The following is a 22,279-nucleotide window of genomic DNA, read 5'->3' as shown; positions in this document are numbered from 1 at the left end:
TTTCTACTTAGCCTCAGCAGTTAGAAGCTTGATCATGTTTTTAAAAGGATTTGCAGCTTATTAAACTAACTACACAAAAAAAAACAAAACAAAACCTCCTCCCTCTACCCCTCAATTTTTAGTTGATAAATATTATGGTAGGTTAAATGACCTCTAATGATTGTTTATGTTTATTTTAATTTGAGCATCATTTGTTGAAATAACATTCTAGTATAACCAGTGTTGAATAAATTTATTACTCTATTTCCCCCACTATTAAATAAATAATTGACACTATTAAGTATATTATCAAACTATGTACTTTGTAATATAGGATTAATACTGCCATGTTTGCTTGGGGCAGCCACTTGTCAGTTGCCCTGGTTGGAATGTTGACTGTGGCATGAGCCACAGAGCAAGTACCAACCACCAGTTGGACCCAGGGTATATAAAGCCCTGGAGACCCAGGGCTGGGTTCTGTTCTTTCCCTACTTCTCTTCTCACCTTCACTTCTACCCCTTGGGGATCCAGGGTGGTTGGGAGGAGGAACGTGGTTTCTTAGTTTCCTAGGCAAGGCAGGTTTAGGAGAACTTTGCTGACCCAATAAGAACATCAATTAGATATACCCTATCAAGAGGTTGCTCTATAGTACCATCAAGAGATCATTTGTTTTTGTCCCAGGGCTACAGCTTTACCAACCTCCATAACCGATCCACCCTTTTAACCCTCCTTACAGTACTTTTGTATTGAAATGTTGTCTAAAAGCTCTTCTGGGAAATAAACAAATAAATAAATAAAGAATAAAAGCTGCCTTGCAACTGTTATGTATCAATTCTAAGACACAAGGTAAGAGTTTATTACATATATACACACTCTACATATATGTGCTTACATATATATGGATACAGATATAATTTAATATAGTAGTTACAAACTTTAGTTGTGTGCCCTTCAGTAATTTGTGTTTTCTTTTGTATGCTTTAAAGCTAGATTTTATTGATCATCTTTTTGCATAGCTATTGTTGTCTCTCATATATTGTGCCCTAGCTCTAACTCCTACTTCCTCCCACCCAGATGTAAAAACTTCCCTTTCTATCATTTGTAATCTAGCAAAACAAATCAAAATATTGCTCATTAATGAAAATGCATGATCACATTCTGAATTTGAAGCCTATTTTTTTGCAAGGATGGGAAATATGTTTCACCATTGTGAGAGCTTCCATAGATATTTTTCTTAATATTATTGTGATTGCCTTCCCATATATCGTTTACTTGACCTGTTTGTTTCTGCTGCATGTGTTTGTTCTCTGAATCCACTGTATTTCTGAAACAATAATATTCATAATTTTAAGGTAAAATAATATTTATTATATTCATATAACAAAATATTTTTAGTCATTCCACAATGGTTAAGTACCTATTTTGTTTCTAGTTCTGTGTTGTGTTGCTATAAAAAGTACTGCTCTAAAATTCTTGTACTTTATAGAACATTTCCTTCTATCTTTGATCTTCTTGGGACATATACCTAATAATAAATAACGCTATGTAAATATTTGAGTATTAATACAAACATCTTACATTGATATATCAATACAAATACATATTTATATAGTGTGATATATTGATATAAATATGAGAAAATTGATTTTCTTGATAATTACAGATTTGAATTCTTCTTGACTTTTAGCAAAATCTCTTCTCATTGTTTGACATTATTAAAATCATTAAATTTAACCACTAACACTTTTCACTTTTTCAACATGGAGGAAGTATTGAATTTGCTAAAAAAATTTTATGTGTATGTAATATGAATAAAATTTATTATTTGCATTGTTAAAGGGATTTTCTTAATCTCTCCCTCTATTTAAGAGGCAGGAGAGGGGTATTTCTAAGTGGAGCAGAACTGACAGGAGCACTAGTGAGCCAGAGCTGAAGATTCCTTTACGTAGGAAACAAGGGAGTTAAGGAGGGAATCAGTTGGCACTTAGGTCTTTTTGCCTCTGGATCTCTTGGTCTGTCTCTTAGTCTCTGCTACTGGCAGTTTACTACTGACAGTTGGAGAATAAAACCTTATTGAAGGAGGTTGTGAGTGGTGTCTATTGATTTATTAATGTAAGACAGGTAGTTAGTGAATAAATTTTAGGTAGTGTAGGTTAGAGAGGCCTGGTCTGGCCAGGCAAGAAACCCTGTCCTCAGAAGACAGAAGTAGGGTTTTAGAAATTTTAGTTAGTATTAGGAATTTAGTTATAATCATAGGGTATTAGAATAATAATCTCTCTTTCCTCCTTTCTGTTTTCTATCTGTACTTCTCAAATTAAACTAAGTATTTTATCAAACTGCTCTCCTCACTTTTGTCTAACTTCTACCATTTAACCCTTACAACTTGTACATGCAAGATATTAATGTTGCAACATGTATTTTAGATGATATAAAAGCATTTTCTGTCGTCTATAAAATCCTATGATTCCTAAAACCTAGACCATATACCATTAGGTGAATCTCTTTTAATAGCTATTCTAGATAATATACAATTTTTAAGAGTAAAAACTTTCCTATAAGGGAGCTAGACTCACATAATTAGACATGTAAGACCTATGATTCAGCAACAGTAAAAACTATTAAGCACCTGCTACAAACAGAATACTGACATATTATTCATTTTATTTAGTCAGACAATCAGCAAATGGTTATTAGGTGCTTATTATGTGTCAGACATTGTGTTAAGTGCTGGGGTTAAAAAAATAGCAAAATGGGCTTTCCTTTCTCAAGAAACCTATGTTCTAATGGGGAAGGCTGCTTCCAACATAACATACATACATAAATAAATAAATACATACATATGCGTGTGTGTGTGTGTTGTGTGTAGTATAAATGATAGATTCAGAGTGAATGAAAGTCAACCTTAGAGGAGAAGGCAGTAATAAATGGAAGACTGAGGCATTTGGATTGAGTCTTAAAGAAAGCCAAGGATTCTAAGGAAACAGAGGTGAGGAGAGAATACAATATCATAGGAGATGAACAACTAGATTATATTAAGGGCACTAATGTATAAGAAATTTTGAAATATAGGAAGAGTCCAAGTTGTGGCAGCCTTTAAATGAAAAATCCAGGGGTTTATATTTGATCCTAAAAATGAATAAGGAGGCACTAGAATTTATTGAGTGGGGGGAGGTCAGATCAATTCAACAGCCATTTATTAAGGAACTACTATTTGTAATCCATTTTTTATTAGCCGTTTAGATGGTAATATAAAGAAGTGATGATGGTTTAGGATACTGATCCTTTTCTAGGAAAAAAATGTGAGGGGATAATATTCTCTAGGAAGAAACTAAATTTGATTGTCAATTTTATCTACATACCAAATACCTCTACAAAAATAGCATTTTCAGTTTTGTATTTCTAAGCTTCTTGTGAGTACCATAAATTACCATGATTTTTTAAAAAGCATTTACAATGTGTTTCCTTTTAACAGTCTCTATTTTTCTTTTTGTGTGCAAACTAGTGAAATAAGCAAAATTAATATTCAATTTTAGATCTAGTATTAAATAGTTTAAGTATTAGATAATTATTTGTTTGACTTGTCTTGTCTCTGTACACTAGACTTTCTTGCCAGTTAAAGATTTGTTTTGTGGTAATTCATCTTCAGAGGTGGAGTTCTTATGGAATAGTTTCTCAGGCATTTAGAAGATATCTATTGTATGAATCAATTTGCCTTAACAGGATAAAGCTTAATAAAACAGTGTTGATCCTAGCCTCTTGTTTTATAATATTTTCTGTTAAATGAGTGCTTGGATGTTATGCTTATTCATGAGATTTATAGAAATTTAGTCAATACAATGCACAAATGGTTTGCCTCATAAGAAGACTGTTTTGTTTTTTGTTACTGGCATATTAAACTTGAAGATGAAATTGTTAGAAATAATTTTTAAAACTTAGAAATATGGCATATTTTCTCAATATGTCTATATTATACTTGTATATTGTAATGGGGTGTTTAGGAGGATGTCGATGTAGTTAAGAATAAGCTGGAGAAGTATGGAAGTCCCCTTCTCCCTCACAGCCACCCCTATTACTGAGAGACAAAAATGTTGTCCTTTTGGGAAAAAGGGGAATCCCAGAAGGGCATGCCACTGTTAAGGGGTTGAAGGAATGATATCCCGTCAAGGAGAAGGGAGTGATACCCTGATTGTATGATGGTGCAAGTTGAGGAACACAGAAACTCCTCCTTGCTCACAGCAGGAGGTCAAGCTAAAAAGGGAGATCAGCCTGCCTGTGTTGTTTCACTCCCTCCCCAGTAAGTCTCCCTCCAATAGAACCAATGCAGATCTGGCCTTGAAGACTTGGGTGTAAACAATCAGGAACAACAGGGGTAAGGGGAATGAAGGTAGGGTATCAGCAGGAAAGGAGGTGCAGGTATCCTTAAGCCAAGGTCCATCACTCTGACAAGTATCCACCAAGCCTCAGACCCAAAGGTGAGTCAAGGTGTCCCTCAACTTCCTTCCCAAACCCACTAATAATATCCTACAAGCTATATTTGCTTTAAGTCTAGGCAGGATACTGCTGGACAAAGCCTGGGGCAAGTGGGATTCAGGGAACAGCTCTTCTCAGGAACTCCAGTAACCCTAAACTCAGTTAACTCAGTTGATGATATGAGTGAATGTGGGAAGACAAGATGTCACAGGTGCAGGTTTCCTATTCAAGTCAGGAAAAACCCAATGGCCACTTCAGGGGCTCTCAGAGCCAAATTTCACGACCTTTCTCTCTGGCTCCAACCCCCCAAAAGCCCCATGTCAGGTTTTTATCTCCCAGAAGTCTCTGCTGTTCCAACGGTCACTCCAGCTCTTCTTCACCCCTAACATTCCGTGGCAGTTTTCCAAAAATGTCCAGGTTTGCTTCATTCTTACAATATGTATTTGCATATTTTTGTAAATTGGGTGTTATGTATATCCACTGCCATCACATATATGTATCCTTGATAATAGCATTTATAGCACTTTAAAGTTTGCAGTACAGTTTAGATATGTTATCATATTTAGTCCTTCAATAACCCTATAAGAAAGGAGCTATTTTTATCCCTATTTTACTGGAAGCTGAAGGTAAGAGAAGTCAAGTAATTGTGCAAGGTCATGTTAAGATGAAAATTCTATGGAGACTGTTTATAATTACTTATTAAATAAATTAAAAGAGCAGGTCAGAGAAAGAAAAGACACGAGCCACACTGGCTGGCTCTTTCCTTTTCCAAGCTTCCTCACCAAGTCAGTGCTTGCCCCAGCTTGCACTCCTCTAGTTAGCTCATCTCCATCCTTTCTGTGTCAAAAAGCTTTCTTTTCCCCACACTTAAAACTTACATCCTCCATGATGCCACTTTTCTCAGTCTCTCTTCCAGACTTGGGAAGTCTGACTTCATGTTTATATGGGTGAGAGGCTGGTCTTCTGGACATCAGGAATTAAATGAGATAAGAGTCAAACATCTGGGTACCAGGGTGCCATGAGGCTTCTGGGGATCTTTCAGAGTTCATAGGTGTAGGTAAGCCTCAAGCTTTCGTAATCTAATCAAAAGATGGAGGCTAAATGAACCGCAATTCACTAGAGAATGGGTTTTCAAATGCAATATTAAACTTTCTTTTTAAAACCCCAAGATTTATCCTACTATACCAAGAAAAAGTGGTACAAACTAGTGTTAAATTTTCACAATCCCTGCTCTGATTCATTTGGAGACATGTTAATCTCCCCAATGAATCATTCCATATATAATTTCTCTGCATTTCAGAATTGTCTCACCAGGGTACATAAGGGCCCAAGTATATTACACAATTCATGGAGAACTAACTAAATTTGGGTGTTTCTTAGCATATTAGAAATGAGAAGCTTATTGACAAGGTGCCAATAGAAGGCATTCCCCTTTTTTCTGGCACAAGGGTTTTGCACTCAAGATAAAATATTGGTGCACAGGAAAGACGAAAGTAGATAGAGGACTCCACAGTCCAGTTTATTCTATTCAAAGTTTCACTCAAAATCTCATTATGTAGAATCTGATTTCTAGGGACACATTCTGTTGCTGTCATCCTTTTTCATCCATCTGGAATCTGCTTTTCTGACCTAGGTTATTTATTGGCAATATCTTTTCCTAAAATTGCTTTAAAAAGTCATAATCTATGTGTCAGGGGTTGTTCTCTCTGGAGGCTGGCTCTGGAAAAGGGAACACAGGGGTCCATAGAGATAGAAATGAAAGGACCAAGGGAGAATGTGGATGATACCACTAATCCAGTTTTATTGAAAATTAATTCTAGTATATATAGTAAATTTTGCTCTAGTAACTAAAGAAGCATTACAACCTTATGAACCAATCAGGAACTAGGAGCATTATAACATAATGAACCAACCAGGAATTAGGGGAATTACAGGAAGGGGGGAACATAGCTGTGCAACTTGGTCATCACACCACAAACTGCAAAGGTTTCTTTGGTCTTTGCATATACATATTCTCCTTGTCCATGAAGTTATAGTCTCTTGCCTTAAAGGAGTAGTGCTTAAGCTCTGTAGATATGGTTCTGCCTGAGGAGCTGTGCCAGGCACCTTCAGCAAACCTAAGGAATGTCTAGCTCCTTATCTAGAGCTCAGCTTTGACTTCTAACAAAAAGATCTGTAGTTCTTACTTAGAAATCAGTCTTGCCAAAAATCTCAGAGCAAAAATACAGACATGCCTTTTATCGCTGCTTTCCTCAGTGGGCCTAAAGTTTCTTATGGCTTCATCATCTATGGACTTTGGGAATAAATTCACAATGCTATCTGATACCTAGTAATGGTATTTAATCTGAAAAAGCCTGTTCTTTGTCATAGTAATAATGCCTGGACCTCCTGGGAGCAGAGAACAGTTACAGGAGTACTCAGGATTATATCCGAGTCCTTTCCCACCAGTAGAACTCTGGCTACCACCGCCTGAAGGCAGGGAGTGCTCCATCAGCCACTGCATCCAACTTCACAGAATACTAGGCTACTAGGCAATGTGTCTTCCAAGGCTTGAGTTAAGACCTCAGAAGCCACCCCTCTCTGTTTATATACATATAGCACAAATGACTTTTTGTAGTCTGGTATTTCTTGAACAGGGTCAGACAGAATGGCATTTTTTAATTGTATGAGAGCTGATAGGTATTGCGAATCTAATGGAAGGGGTTCAGAGAATGGATTTTTAGTCAGAGCTCAAGGGACTTAGTAATTTCCCCTTAATGGGAGATCCATTGTCTACAGAACACTGCGACACCCAAGATTGCTCTCAGCTGCCTCTTAGAACAGGAAGCAGAAAATTGCTAAATAGTTTCAATGTGCTTGGCAGAAACAGAACAAGTTTCAACAGCTAAAATAAAACCTATATATTTTATTTTTGGAAGCTTCTACTGTACCTTTGAACTATAAACATTGTGACCACTCCAGCAGAGCTCTAAGAGAAGATATTTGCTTTCTTCTTGTCATGTCTCTGCATCTAGTGCTACTAAAAGCAAATCATCAACATATTGAACTAAAGTAGAACCCTTAAAAACAATAGTAGCTAAGTCCTACTATAACATTTGTGAGAGTAAAATTGATCTCTCTATATACCCCTGAGGTAATCAAATCCATGTCCACTAAGAAACTTTCTAATTGAAAGTAAATATTTTTCCTAGAATTTATATGGATAGGAATGGGGGGAGTGGGGAGAACAAGGTTTACCACTATAAAATATGTATAAAATAAAATACATATAAAATATGTAGCTTCACCAGGGTTTATGGGGATGATGCAAGAAACCATGAGATGAGGGCTAAATTCATTAGAGAATGAGTTTTCAAATTCAATATAAAACTTTCCTTTTAAAACCCCCAAAATGATCTTTGAGTACCAAGAAGAAGAAACTGATGGTAAATTCTCACAATCACACAGCCAATAAGTATCTGAAAAAGAATTTGAACCTAGATCTTCTTTACACTCTAAGTCTAATTCTCTATCCACTATATTACATAGTTGCCTTGTTAACCCTGAAGTATCCATGAATTTACTGGAGGTATATAAGAATGTAAATCATATTTAATACATATATTCACAAATATATATTAGGTACACTAAGAATTTACTACCCAAATGATTTATATATGATTACTTGATTTATGATTAAGAATATAAAAGCATAAGATGGTGGCAGAATAAGGAGCAGCTGCTCGATCTCTCCTAACCGAAGCATACAGGACTCCTCAAAGGGACATAAAAACGAACCCAGACGAAAGAAGGAACCCCACAACAGGGTGCAGCATTGAAGGTATGCAGAATCGGGCATTTCCAGGCTATAAAGGGGTGAAACAGCTCTCACTAAAACGCGAGAGGAAGAAGCCCCTCCTCCCCCCTCCACACCACGTGCAGCCCCAAGGCCAACGCACAAGAATGAAAACAGGATTGGGGCAACCAGTAAATCACTAGCAGCCCCAGGGCTTGTACCTGTGAGCCTGCAAGACATGGGAACCCAAGTGGCTGGGGCACTCGCATGGACGTTCCCGCGAGTCTGTGCGGGTGAAGATATTGCCCCAGACATGGACAAAGATCTCTAATGCAGGGACTTTCCCAAGCATCTGAGCGGGTGAAGACATCTCCCTGGGTGCGGACAAAGATCTCTAATGCAAGGACTTTCCCCGAGAGTCTGCGTGGGTAAAGGCAGTGCCCTAGGCGCGAATAAAGATCTCCAGCTCAAGCTAGGACATCAAGTGAGGACCCGGTGCAGACGGGAGTGCGACTGTGGAATCAGCCCCCGAGACTGCTGAAGGAGCCTCGGGCAGAGGGGCAGACTGGGGACTACCAGGAGGCCTCACCCCCAGGACAAGGAGACCGAAGCCCTCGGGAGCTTAGAAAGTGCAGGCAGACCCTGAGTATGAAGACAAAGCTGAAAAGGGACGGGGCTAACAATGGCAAGCCATAGGGAAGCCCAGAAGAAAAAAATTATCAAGAAAAACTCTGGAACACTTGACAACTTCTACACAGAGAAAATCCAGACAACAGAGGAGGACAAACAAAAATCCAAACCTTCCCAAAACAATGAAAGCTGGTCACAAACTATTGAAGACTACAAAAATGAGATGTTGAGGAAGATGGAAAAGATCTGGCAAGAAAATAACAGTTTAAAAGGCAGAATTTCACAATTGGAAAGTGAGGCAAGTCAACTAAAGACTAGAAATGAACAGATTGAAAAGGAAAACCAAAAGATTATAGCCGAAAACCAGTCCTTAAAGGCTAGAATTGAACAATTAGAAGATAATGATCTCTCAAGACAACAACAACAAATAAAACAAAGTCAAAAGACTGAAAAAATAGAAGGAAACATGAAATCCCTCAATGACAAAGTGATAGACCAAGAAACCGGTCTAGAAGAGACAATTTGAGAATCATTGGTCTCCCTGAAAAGGGAGAAATTAATAGAAATTTGGACTCCATACTAAAAGAAATTATTCAGCAAAATTGCCCTGAAGTTCTACAACAAGAGGGCCATATAGACATTGAAAGGATCCATAGATCACCCTCAATACTCGATCCAGATAAGACAACACCCTGGAATATAATAGCCAAATTCAAGAGCTTCCAAGTAAAAGAAAAAAATCTTACAAGAAGCCAGAAAGAGACAATTCAAATATCAAGGAGCACCAATCAGGATCATACAGGATCTGGAATCCTCCACGCTAAAAGACCACAAAGCTTGGAATATGATACTCAGAAAGGCAAGAGAGCTGGGCCTTCAGCCACAGATCAACTAACCATTGAAACTGACTATATACTTCCAGGGGAAAGTATGGGCATTCAAGAAAATTGAAGATTTCCAAGTTTTTGCACAAAAGAGACCAGGAATAAATGGAAAGTTTGATACCCAACCACAAAAATCAAGAGAAACATGAAAAGGTAAATAAGAAACAGAGGAGAAAGAAAGAAAACTCATATTTTTTTTAATTGACTAAGGGGCTTAAATAAGATCTAATTATCTGTATTCCTATGTGGAGAACACACACAAGTATAAGGTCAAGGGCTTGAGCAAAATCTTTTGGGCATCAAATGAGAAAAAGAAGGCAGGAGTGGCTATTATGGTTTCTGACAAAGCCAAAGTAAAAATAGATATGATTAAAAAAGACAAGGAAAGTCATTACATCCTGATTAAAGGCAGTATAAACAATGAGGAAATAACACTGCTCAATATATATGCACCAAGTGGTATAGCATCCAAATTCATAAAGGAGAAACTGGCAGAGCTCAAGAAGGAAATAGATAGTAAAACCATAATAGTGGGAGATCTAAATATTCCTCTTTCAGATCTAGATAAATCAAACCAAAAAATAAATAAGAAAGAAGTAAGAGAGATGAATGAAGTCCTAGAAAAATTAGATTTAATTGATATGTGGAGAAAAATAAATAGGGACAAAAAGGAATACACCTTCTTTTCAGCTGCACATGGTACATTCACAAAGATTGACCATGTTATAGGGCATAGAATCATGGCAAACAAATGCAAAAGAGCAGAAATAATAAATGTAACCTTCTCAGATCATAATACAATAAAAATAATAATTAGCAAGGACACCTGGACAGGCAAATCAAAAACCAATTGGAAATTAAACAATATGATTCTCCAAAACCAATTGGATCAAAGAAGAAATCATAGAAACAATCAACAATTTCATTGTAGAGAATGACAATGATGAGACATCCTACCAAACTCTGTGGGATGTAGCCAAGGCAGTACTCAGGGGGAAATTTATATCCCTGAGTGCATATATTAACAAATTAAGGAGGGCAGAGATTAATCAATTGGGTATGCAACTCAAAAAATTAGCGAGCAAATTAAAAACCCCCAGATGAAAACTAAGTTAGAAATACTAAAAATTAAGGGAGAAATTAATAATATCAAAAGTAAAAGAACTATTGAATTAATAAATAAGACCAGAAGCTGGTATTTTGAAAAAACAGATAAAATAGACAAAGTACTTGTTAATCTAATAAGAAAAAGGAAAGAAGAAAACCAAATTGACAGTATTAAAGATGAAAAGGGAGACCTCACCTCTAATGAAGGGGAAATTAAGGCAATCATTAAGAACTATTTTGCCCAATTACATGGCAGCAAATATAACAATTTAGGAGATATGGATGAATATTTACAAAAATATAAATTGCCTAGATTAACAGCAGAAGAAATAGAATACCTAAATAATCACATATCAGAAAGAGAAATTGAACAAGCCATCAAAGAACTCCCTAAGATAAAATCACCAGGACCTGATGGATTCACAAGTGAATTCTATCAGACACTCAAAGCAACTAATCCCAATACTATACAAATTATTTGATATGATAGGCAAAGAAGGAGTCCTACCAAATTCATTTTATGACACAAATATGGTACTGATCCCAAAGCCAGGGAGATCAAAAACAGAGAAAGAAAACTATAGACCAATCTCCCTAATGAACATAGATGCAAAAATCTTAAATAGAATATTAGCAAAGAGACTCCAGCAAGTAATTAAAGAAGATCAACCACTATGATCAGGTGGGATTTATACCAGGAATGCAAGGATGGTTCAACATTAGGAAAACCATCCACATAATTGACCATATCAACAGTCTAACAAACAAAAAATCACATCATTATCTCAATAGATGCTGAAAAAGCCTTTGACAAAATACAGCATCTATTCCTATTGAAAACATTGAAAAGTATAGGAATAGAAGGACCTTTCCTAAAAATAATAAACAGTATATACCTAAAACCATCAACAAGCATTATATGCAATGGGGATAAATTAGAAGCCTTCCCAATAAGATCAGGAGTGAAACAAGGATGCCCATTATCACCTCTATTATTCAACATAGTACTAGAAACACTAGCAATAGCAATTAGAGAAGAAAAACAAATTGAAGTTATCACAATAGGCAATGAGGAGACTAAAGCTATCACTCTTTGCAGATGATATGATGGTCTACTTAAAAAATCCTAGAGAATCAACTAAGAAGCTTGTAGAAATAATCAACAACTTTAGCAAAGTTGCAGGATACAAAATAAATGCACATAAATCATCAGCATTTCTATATATTTCCAACACATCATAGCAGCAAGAGGTAGAAAGAGAAACACCATTTAAAATCACCCTAGACAATGTAAAATACTTGGGAATCTATCTACCAAAACAAACACAGCAATTATACGAAAACAACTACAAAACTCTTTCCAAAAAAATAAAATTGGATCTCAACAATTGGAAAACCATTAATTGTTCATGGGTAGAACAAGCTAACATAATAAAAATGACCATTCTACCCAAATTAATTTACCTATTTAGCGCCATACCTATCAAATTACCAAAAATCTTCTTTACTGAATTAGGAAAAACCATAACAAATTTCATTTGGAATAACAAAAGATCAAGAATATCAAGGGAAATAATGAAAAAAATGTGAAGGAAGGGGGCCTAGCAGTACCAGATATTAAACTATACTATAAAGCAGCAGTCATTAAAACAATATGGTACTGGGGGCAGCTGGGTAGCTCAGTGGAGTGAGAGTCAGGCCTAGAGTCAGGAGGTCCTAGGTCCAAACCCGGCCTCAGCCACTTCCCAGCTGTGTGACCCTGGGCAAGTCACTTGATCCCCATTGCCCACCCTTACCAATCTTCCACCTATGAGACAATACACCGAAGCACAACGGTTTAAAAAAAAAAAACAACAAAAAAAAACCAATATGGTACTGGCTAAGAGATAGAAGGGAGGATCAGTGGAATAGACTTGGGGTTAATGACATCAGCAAGACAGTGTATGATAAACCCAAAGAGCCCAACTTTGGGGACATGAATCCACTATTTGACAAAAACTGCTGGGAAATTTGGAAAACAATATGGGAGAGATTAGGTTTAGATCAACATCTCACACCCTACACCAAGATAAATTCAGAATGGGTGAATGACCTGAATATAAAGAGGGAAACTATAAATAAGTCAACACAAAATAGTATACCTGTATGATCTCTGGGAAAGGAAAGATTTTAAAACCAAGCAAGAGTTAGAGAAAATTACAAAATGTAAATTAAATGGTTTTGATTATATTAAGCTAAAAAGCTTTTGTACAAACAGAAACAATGTAGTCAAAATCAGAATGGAAACAACAAATTGTGAAAAAATCAATATAACAAAAAAACTCTGACAGGAGTCTAATTACTCAAATATATAAGGAGTTAAATCAATTGTATAAAAAATCAAGCCATTCCCCAATTGATAAATGGGCAAGAGACATGAAAAGGCAATTTTCAGGTAAAGAAATCAAAACTATCAATAAGCACATGAGAAATTATTCTAAATCTCTAATAATTAGAGAAATGCAAATCAAAACAACTCTGAGGTATTATCTCACACCTAGCAGATTGGCTAAAATCAAAGAAGGGGAGAGTAATGAATGCTGGAGGGGATGTGGCAAAATTGGGACATTGATGCATTACTGGTGGAGTTGTGAACTGATCCAACCATTCTGGCTGGCAATTTGGAACTATGCTCAAAGGGCTATAAAAGAATGCCTACCCTTTCATCCAGCCATACCATTGTTGGGTTTGTACCCCAAAAAGATCATAGATAAACAGACTTGTATGAAAATATTTATAGCTGCACTTTTTGTAGTGGCAAAGAACTGGAAAGGGAGGGTATGTCCTTCAATTGGGGAATGGCTGAACAAACTGTGGTATATGCTGGTGATGGAATACTATTGTGCTAAAAGGAATAATAAACTGGAGGAGTTCCAGGTGAACTGGAAAGACCTCCAGGAATTGATGCAGAGCGAAAGGAGCAGAGCCAGAAGAACACTATACCCAGAGACTGATATACTATGGTAAAATTGAATGCAATGGACTTCTGTACCAGCAGCAATGCAATAACACAGGACAATTCTGAGGGATTTATGGTAAAGAACGCTACCCACATTCAGAGGAAGATCTGCAGGAGAGGAAACACAGAAGATAAACAATTGCTTGAACGCATGGCCTGAGGCAGACATGATTGGGGATATAGACTGGAAAGGACCATACCAATGCAACTAACAACAATATGGAAATAGGCCCTGAACAAGGACACATGTTAAAACCAGTGGAAATGTGTGTTGGCCATGGGGGGTGAAGGGGAAAGTAGGGGCATGAAGCATGTAAACAGGTTAAAAATGAATAATAATAAATGTTTAAAAAAAAGAATATAAAAGCATTAAAATGCAGTTTCATTCTTTCATACACTACTTGATAAGCCTCTAGAAACTTAAGTAGGATGATCCAGCTTGGTAAAAACTGCTCTAGTCTATGCTTTGCAGACATAATCTCAAGAACCCAGGATTGTCTTTCTCTGCACGATAAATGAGGCATTATGGTACTTAGTGGACAACTGGATTAAATCTTCCACTAATTAGATTCAGTATTCCACTAAAATACAACATGTTCAAAAGTTCTTTCCCTCAAACTCTTCACAACTTCCCTGTTTGAATGTCCCACCCTCCAACTTCTCCTTCTCTTGTATTACTCCCCTCCCCACCACCCTGTTTCTTATTCCTCCTCAACTTCTCTATAGGGTAAGATATAATTCTATACCCCAATGAATCTGACTGTGCCCTCTCTGAGTCAATTCCAATGAGAGTAGGATTTAAGTGTTACCCATGATCAACCTCTTCCTCCCTTACCATTGTATTGGTCTTTATGTGATATATTTTACCTCATTTTACTTCTTTTCCCATTTCTCTTAGTATTATCCTTTTTCACCCTTGTTTTACATTTTTTATATATTATTCTAAACAGCTTACTATCAGACCATATATATATATATATATACTGCTTCTAACTACTCTGATAATAACAATTTTTAAGTTACAGAAATCACCTTTCCATATAGAAATATAAACCATTTTCCCTTATTAAAGCCCTTATATTTTCCCCTTTCTTATTTATCTTTTTATTCTTCTCTTGAATTCTGTATTTGGGCATCAAATTTTCTATTTAGGTCTGGTCTTTTTTCAGGAATGCTTGGAAATCTTCTATTTTATTAATTGAGCATACTTTCTCATGAAACAATGCAGTTAATATTTTCTTAGGTAGTTAATTCTTGGTCGTAGACCCAGTTCCCTTGCCTGCTAGAATTTCATATTCCACCCCTCCAGGTCCTTCAGTGTGGATGCTACCAGATGCTATGTAATCCTGACTGAGGCTCCATGATATCTGAATTGTTTCTTTCTAGTAGTTAATAATATATTTTCCTTTGCCTGGGAGTTCTTGAGCTTGGCTATAACAATCCTGGGAGTTGTGGGGATTTAATGCAGGAGGTGATTTGTGGATTCTTTCGATCTCTATTTTCTGTTCCAGAATATGAGGACAGTTTTCTCAGATAATTTTCTGCAGTATGATGTCTAGGCTTTTTTTTTTTTTGGTCATGACTTTCAGATAGTCCAATAATTATAAAATTGTCTCTTCTGGATCTATTTTCCAGATCAATTTTTTCATTGAGATTTTTCATAGTTTCTTCTATTTTTTTCATTCTTTTGATTTTGTTTTCATTTTATTGTTTTATTGTTTCTTAATATCTTGTGAAGTCATTAGCTTTTCATTGCTCAGTTCCAATTTTTAAAGACTGAATTTCTTCCATGACTCTTTTTTCCAATTGGTCCATTCTTTTTTTCAAGTAATTCTTTTCATCCTTAGACTTTTTCCCCTCGTTTTCCAGTTGGTCAATTCTGGCTTTTAAAACACTATTTTCTTGTTTTAATTCATGTGTCTCTGTTTCCAGATGATCTATTTTGCATTTTAAGCTGTTGTTTTCCTTTTCTTGTTTTTCTTCAACCTGTCTTATATTATTTTTAAATTCTTTTTTTTAACTCTTCTAGAGCCCAACTCCAATTCCTTGTATTTTTTGAGGTTTTTCTTGAAGTTTTTTGCATCTCATTGACCTCTTTGTTCTTTGGTCTCTTTATCCCCATAGAAGCTTTCTATAGTTGCCTCTTGGTTTTTTTTTTTAACTCGTTTTTTTTTTCCCTCCAGATGGACTAGAAACTCCCTCTGATGGTTTACTGGAACAGGGTGTTTGAGCTGCTCTGCCCTAGAGAGAGAGAATCTTCAGTCTTTTCTCTCCTTGCTAATACACTACATTAGACCAGTTGAGCTGCCCTGCCCTGCTAATCTGCAGTGAGGCCAGATTTTCATTGTAACCTGCTGTTGCTGCTGAGGCCTAGGACATCTAACCAGATGGCTCCCCAAGTTATTCCTCACCAACCGCTATCAGAGCCTTGGACCTCACATGTTGGATCTAAGGTGCTCTGTCATGGTTGCATCTCCTCACCCAGGAATACCACAGTTAGCCCACATCTTAGTGCAGTAGGTGGGGAGGTGGGGTGGATGGGTCTCTCCCTTATACCATGGAAATCAACTCTCTGCCTACCTTTCAAGTTGTGTTCAGCAAGAGAGTCCTGTGGCTTTGTCTTTTTGGGTTTGGATTTCTGCCCTTTTTATAGAGCTTTTTAGAGATTGGTATGAAAGGCTTTTGCTGCTCCTAAGCCACCATCTTAACTCTGCCCCCAATCAGTAATCTAGTATTTAGTGAACCCAAAGATCTGAGCTTGGGAGGTAAGAACTCACTATTTGACAGAAACTGTTAGGAAAAACTGGAAAGCAGTCTGGCAAGAACTAGACCAACATCTCACACCATATATATATATATATATATATATATATATATATATATATATAAGGTCAAAATGGTTACATGATTTAGACCAGGGGTTCCCAAACTTTTTTGGCCTACCACCCCCTTTCCAGAAAAAATATTACTTAGCACTCCCTGACACATACTATCGCTGCCCCTTATAGTTATTCACCACCCCCAAATGCACTTGTGACCATCACTGCCCCCCTGGATCGCTGCAGCACCCACCAAGGGGCAATGGCGCCCACTTTGGGAATCACTGATTTAGACATAAAGGATGATAGTAAAAAAATGATAAGAGCACAATTGTCTTTCACCTGTCAGATCTATGTACTGAAGAAGAATTTTTTTAGCAAAGATAGAAATGATTACATTAAAATGGATAATTTTGATTTTATTAAATTTAATTATTTTGCACAAACAGCAATAATGCAGCCAAAATTAGAAGGAAAGCTAGAACTTGGCATGTGAGAGGGGGGATTTTATTGCAAAACTTTCCTGACAAAGGTGCTCTTATATAATGCTCTCTTTTTATCAGTTCGTTTGTTTAAATTTTTATAAATTCCATAGGAAAGTAAGACAATTATTAAAATAAGGGGTATTCCCCAGTTGATTGATGGCCAAAAAATATAAACAGGCAATTTTAAGAAGAAGAAATCAAAGATATCGTCATAAATTATGCTCGTTAATCATTAAAATTAAATTAACTCTGAAGTGCCGTTTCACACCTGTTAGATTAAAAATGGCATATGCTGGAGGGGATGTGGAAAAATTAGGACACTAATTGGTGAAGTAGTGAACCAGTCTAACCATTCTGAAGAACCATTTGGAACTATGCCCAAAGGACTATCAAATTGTGTGTATCCTTGGACCAAGCAATACCACTGCTATTATCTGTATCCCAAAGAGATAAAAGAAAAAGAAACTATATATACAAAAATATTGAGCTCTTTTTTGTTTGTGGCAAAGGATTGGCAATGGCTGATCATGTTGTGGTACATCATTAAATGAAATTCTATTGTTCTGTAAGAAACGACTAAGTCTGGTTTCTATAAAACCTAGGAAGACTAATATGAATTGTTACAAAGTGAGCAGCACCAGGACAATATTATACATAGAAATGCAATATTATAACGATAATAAACTGTGAAAAATGTGCTACTCTGATCAATAAACTTATCCATGACAATTCCACTGTTTCCATGAAAATACTGTTCTCTAGAAAGAGAACAGATAATTAATCTAAATACAGATTGAACTAGGTTTTTTATTTTATCTCTTCTTATTGCAACATGGCTCATATGGACATATGTTTTACATTACTTCATATGTATATTGCTTAACCTTTTCAATGGGTTGGACAGGGACTAAAGAGGGGGGGGAAGAATTTGGAACTCAAAAGTATTTTAAAAATCTCAAGTTAGTTCTTTCATACTAGAATCAAATATATCAAAAGTTCCAACAATTAATATGATCAAAATGTACAGTGTTTAACTTTTTAAATATTCACCCTCACTATCTTAAATGAGATTTCATTTCTGACAGTTAAATGAAAAAGAGAAAGCTGCCTTATTTAGAGTCATGTTTCTTTCTCTATCAAAAATGAAACAATGCAGTGCACAACTAGATATGAGAATTATTTTAATGATTTGTGCCACAATTAATTTGGAAAATCTAAATTCAGAACAGCAGCAAATTTAATTCCATGCTTTTAAAATATCACCATTCTTTTAAATAAATGTTTCCGTATGAAGTCCTTTGCTACTTTTCTGTTTTGAAAAAGTCAAAAGAAAATTGCCTTAGAAATAATTCCAGAGTGCATCTATATGAAAACATTCTTATATTTTTTTATTGAAAAGAAAAAAAATCAACCTAATAAAAATGTATACTCTTGTCAGTTTGTAAGACTGTGGCCCACAGCCTTGCTCATTCTAGTACTCCTTGCCCTGGGACAGCAACCCAGAACCAGATATGGGTAACTTAACTGCCTGAACAAATGAAGGCAAAAGGGTAGAAACACATCACTCCAGTTATAGATGATATCAATACCTGTCCTTTTCTTTATAGCCTTCATTTTTTTTTTTGGCTAATGGAGTGAGAGGAGGGACGAACATGACATCTAGTTGGCACACTGAATCAGTATTGTCTAAGTTCAAAATCCTTTCTTAAATACTTACTAACTCTGTGACCTGGGCAAATCACTTAACCTCTGCCTCAGCTATAAAATAAGGATCATAATAGCACCTACTTCATAGAGCTGTTTTGATGATCAAATAAGATAATATTTGTAAAGCATTTAGCACATTCCTTAACAAGTAGTAAGTGCTTCATAAATATTTGTTCTTCTTTTCTTCCTTGAAAGAGTGAAAATGTTATCCCATGACAATGATAATAAACCTATAGCATGCAAAAAAGGGCACACAGAGCCCTCTCTGTGGGCATGCCTATAGTCCACCCACCAGAATTAATTACTAGAAAGCTGGGGGACTTGGGGCAAAACTGTTCCCCTCCCCCTCTCCATTGTTATAGGAAAAGAATAGAGATAGGATAAGATTTAAGAGAAGTGGAAGGCTGTCTTTAAGGCACACATTAGGAACTCAATGGAAAGGATTTTAGTAGGCAGTGGAGGAACAGTTTGGAAGTAACTGGGTGAGTAGGTGACTTCCTGGAGGAGATAGAGAGCTTCCTGTCCAGAAGGGTAGAGGAGAGGCAACTTGTCAGAGCTTAGCCACCTCAACCTGACTGTGGAGAAGGAGAAACCCCTAAATCATCTTTGGAGGTACTCTGTTTGACTGGGAATATCTAGGAAAGGGTTTATCTAAAAATCCTGTCAGATTGGCTTTGAGGTTTTTACCTCAAGGGTCAGACCCCCCTGGGGAGGGCTTAGCTGTTATAAGCAATCCTAAAGGGTTTTGGAGACAGCTTTTGAACTAAATCAAACTAACTACTGAGGGTCATCGATAGGTAGTTTAGTTGGCTTTTGGGGGACACCTGGATAGAACTAGGGAGCTGATAAGTTAGCCAGAAGACTCAAAGGCTCCCTCTTATGAGGGACGAGGAGGGTTTTTTTGGTGAATAGCTAGATCCCTTTCAGTAGAGATACTGATTTTATATATCGATTGTCTCCAAGGCATTTGCACAACTGGCCCAGTGAGAGAAAGTATCTCATCTGGCTCTCAGTTCACTGAGTAAAAACCTTAAAGCCGATCTGATAGGATTTTTAGATATCTCTATCCTTGTCCCATTACACCATGCACTTGAGGATAGTCCTCACTTCCCCCACCCCTCTTCCCAGTAGCCAGTGAGAGAGCTTCCTCCCTTTCCTGTCTGGGGTAAGGAGCTAGGGGATGGGGGGAGGGCACACATGCTACATGAGGGTATGGCACAGATGGCAGCCTGTTGAGTCTGTGCTGAAGGTGATTCCTATGTTGGGGTTGGAGAGGAACTAGGTTTGAAGGATAGCTCACAGTGTGGCACGTAGCTGGAATGTAGCAGAGTACTCAGACCACTCTCTTCCCCCTCTCCACATGTACCTTTCATCACCCTCCCCTCTGTCAGCAGCCCAGTGAAGCTTCCTCTCTCCCCTTTCTAGGGTAAGGAGAGTGGGGCAGGGGACAAGGTGGAGGTGGGTGAGGGCATCATTTGGCCTCAGTGGGTAGGGTGGCCAGGCACAGCACTCGGTTTGGGTGGGAGGGGCTAGGACCCACGACCTCATCTATAAAAGGTTCATCATCACTGGCCTATGATATGACAAAAAGTACAAATAAGTAAAAATCATATAATACATGTATAATCCAGTGGAATTGGTTGTCAGCTCCAGGAGGGGAGAGGAGAGGGAGATAATATATTAATCATGTAACCATGGAAAAATATTTTTTTAAAAATAAATTTACTGGCATGAAAAAAAATCATAAATGTTAATGAAATGAAATCATCTACAATACCAAAGATAAATACCTAAACAAAAATGCTAATTCAAGTATATTTTTTTCAGACTTATATAAGAGAAACAGAAACAAAGATGAAGTTAAGGCTCTAAGAAGAATTTTTGAAAGTTCAATATCATAAACCTCATATCATCAATGGGAATCATAAAAAAGTACCCATTTCTCAGCTTTGCATGAAATTTGTATTAAACTTCACTATGATGTATTGATTAAGTTTTAACTGCCTTTTTCTCTGTAAAAGAAAATTCTTTGTCAAAAGTGCCAATTATCTCAGACGTAGATGAAAGAGACATTTTGGAAATGACAGTGATCTAGAAACTAAAGATTTCACATAAAATTTTAATTAAAACGTTGAGCTCTCTGATGTTATATTTAAAACCTTGTATCAAATCATTCCTTACATATTCTGTTTTGTTCATGTTACAGGAGGAACACAAAGATTACCTCGTGCCATTGGCATGGCTCTGGCAAAGGAAATGATCTTCTCTGCTCGTGTATTAGATGGCCAGGAAGCAAAATCAATAGGCTTGATCAGCCATGTTTTAGAACAAAATGAAACAGGAGATGCTGCCTACAGAAAGGCATTAGCCTTAGCAAGAGAATTTTTACCTCAGGTATTTCTAATTATAGTCTTTTATGCTACTGTTGCTTTAAAAAGATTTGATAAGCATATCAAAAGTAGCAAACAAACTTACTAGGAATACGAACTCCCTGAAAGAGAAATCCTTTTTAAGTTATGAAATGGATGATGTGTCAGTCTAAGAAAAAAAATTCCCTTTCTGTAATGACCTTGTATCTTACTCTTTCATTTCTTCCCTCATTATATATATATTATGGTTTTAGTAAGATTTAAAATAAAAGAAGATGTGGAATTATATAAGTAGACTAATATCTTGCTCTACCCATGATGAATTTCATCAATTCCTTTATTGGTTCTTGGAGTTGTGTTTGTTAGCATCATATCCTAAATATTAATATTAAATTTACATATATTTTAAGTATTTAGTTTTTAAAAAAATTGCATATAATTTTTTCTTATTGTAGTATATGACATTTTTTTATATACAGTCACTATTTGACACACCCTTTAAAATTACTTCTTTTCTTCTTCTATATTTACAGAAATGAAAATTGATTCAAAACCTGTCTCTGAATAGACAGCATTTAGTTCAAAGCTATGGCGCAGTCACCAAATGATTTTCCAAAGCTTTTGACTATTTTCAGCTTTCTATATTAGTTCACTATTATCTCTGAGAAAGAAATATCCTTCTTCTTGTCAAGAAAATCCTTCCTAACTCCTTCTAGGATTTTTTTAATTTTTTTTAAATTTTTTTATTTAACCTCAGTTTTATTAACTGAAAAATGGGCATAATTGAGAGCCTGGCAGGACTATATGAGATATTTATAAAGCGCACAGTAGGTGGGTGTTCCATAAATGCCTATCCCTTTCCCCCCTTCTTGGCTCAGCTCAAAAGCTACCTGATAAATGAAACTTTTCCTGACTCACTTTTTTTATCCACCACCATTTCCTTCAAAAAAATTTAATTTTGTATTTATTTAATATTTATTTATGGGAGCATATAGAATGAGGTTAAAAGCTTGATTGAGGCTATTCAGTCCCCTCATTTGACAGATGAAGAAAGCA

At 36.4% G+C, this 22,279-nt stretch overlaps 1 protein-coding gene across 1 annotated transcript in view; it reads left to right on the top strand.

Moving 5' to 3' along the window:
• AUH (AU RNA binding methylglutaconyl-CoA hydratase) overlaps positions 1–22,279 on the top strand; it is a 204,839-nt gene that overhangs the window by 165,912 nt on the left and 16,648 nt on the right. The window contains exon 7 of the mRNA XM_044662349.1: positions 21,061–21,248. Within this exon, the coding sequence (XP_044518284.1) occupies positions 21,061–21,248 (188 nt within the window). The remainder of the gene's footprint in view (positions 1–21,060; positions 21,249–22,279) is intronic.

Source organism: Gracilinanus agilis, chromosome 1, assembly GCF_016433145.1.
Source record: "Gracilinanus agilis isolate LMUSP501 chromosome 1, AgileGrace, whole genome shotgun sequence".
Classification (NCBI taxonomy): Eukaryota; Metazoa; Chordata; class Mammalia; order Didelphimorphia; family Didelphidae; genus Gracilinanus; species Gracilinanus agilis.
This window is presented reverse-complemented; position numbering and strand designations above follow the sequence as displayed.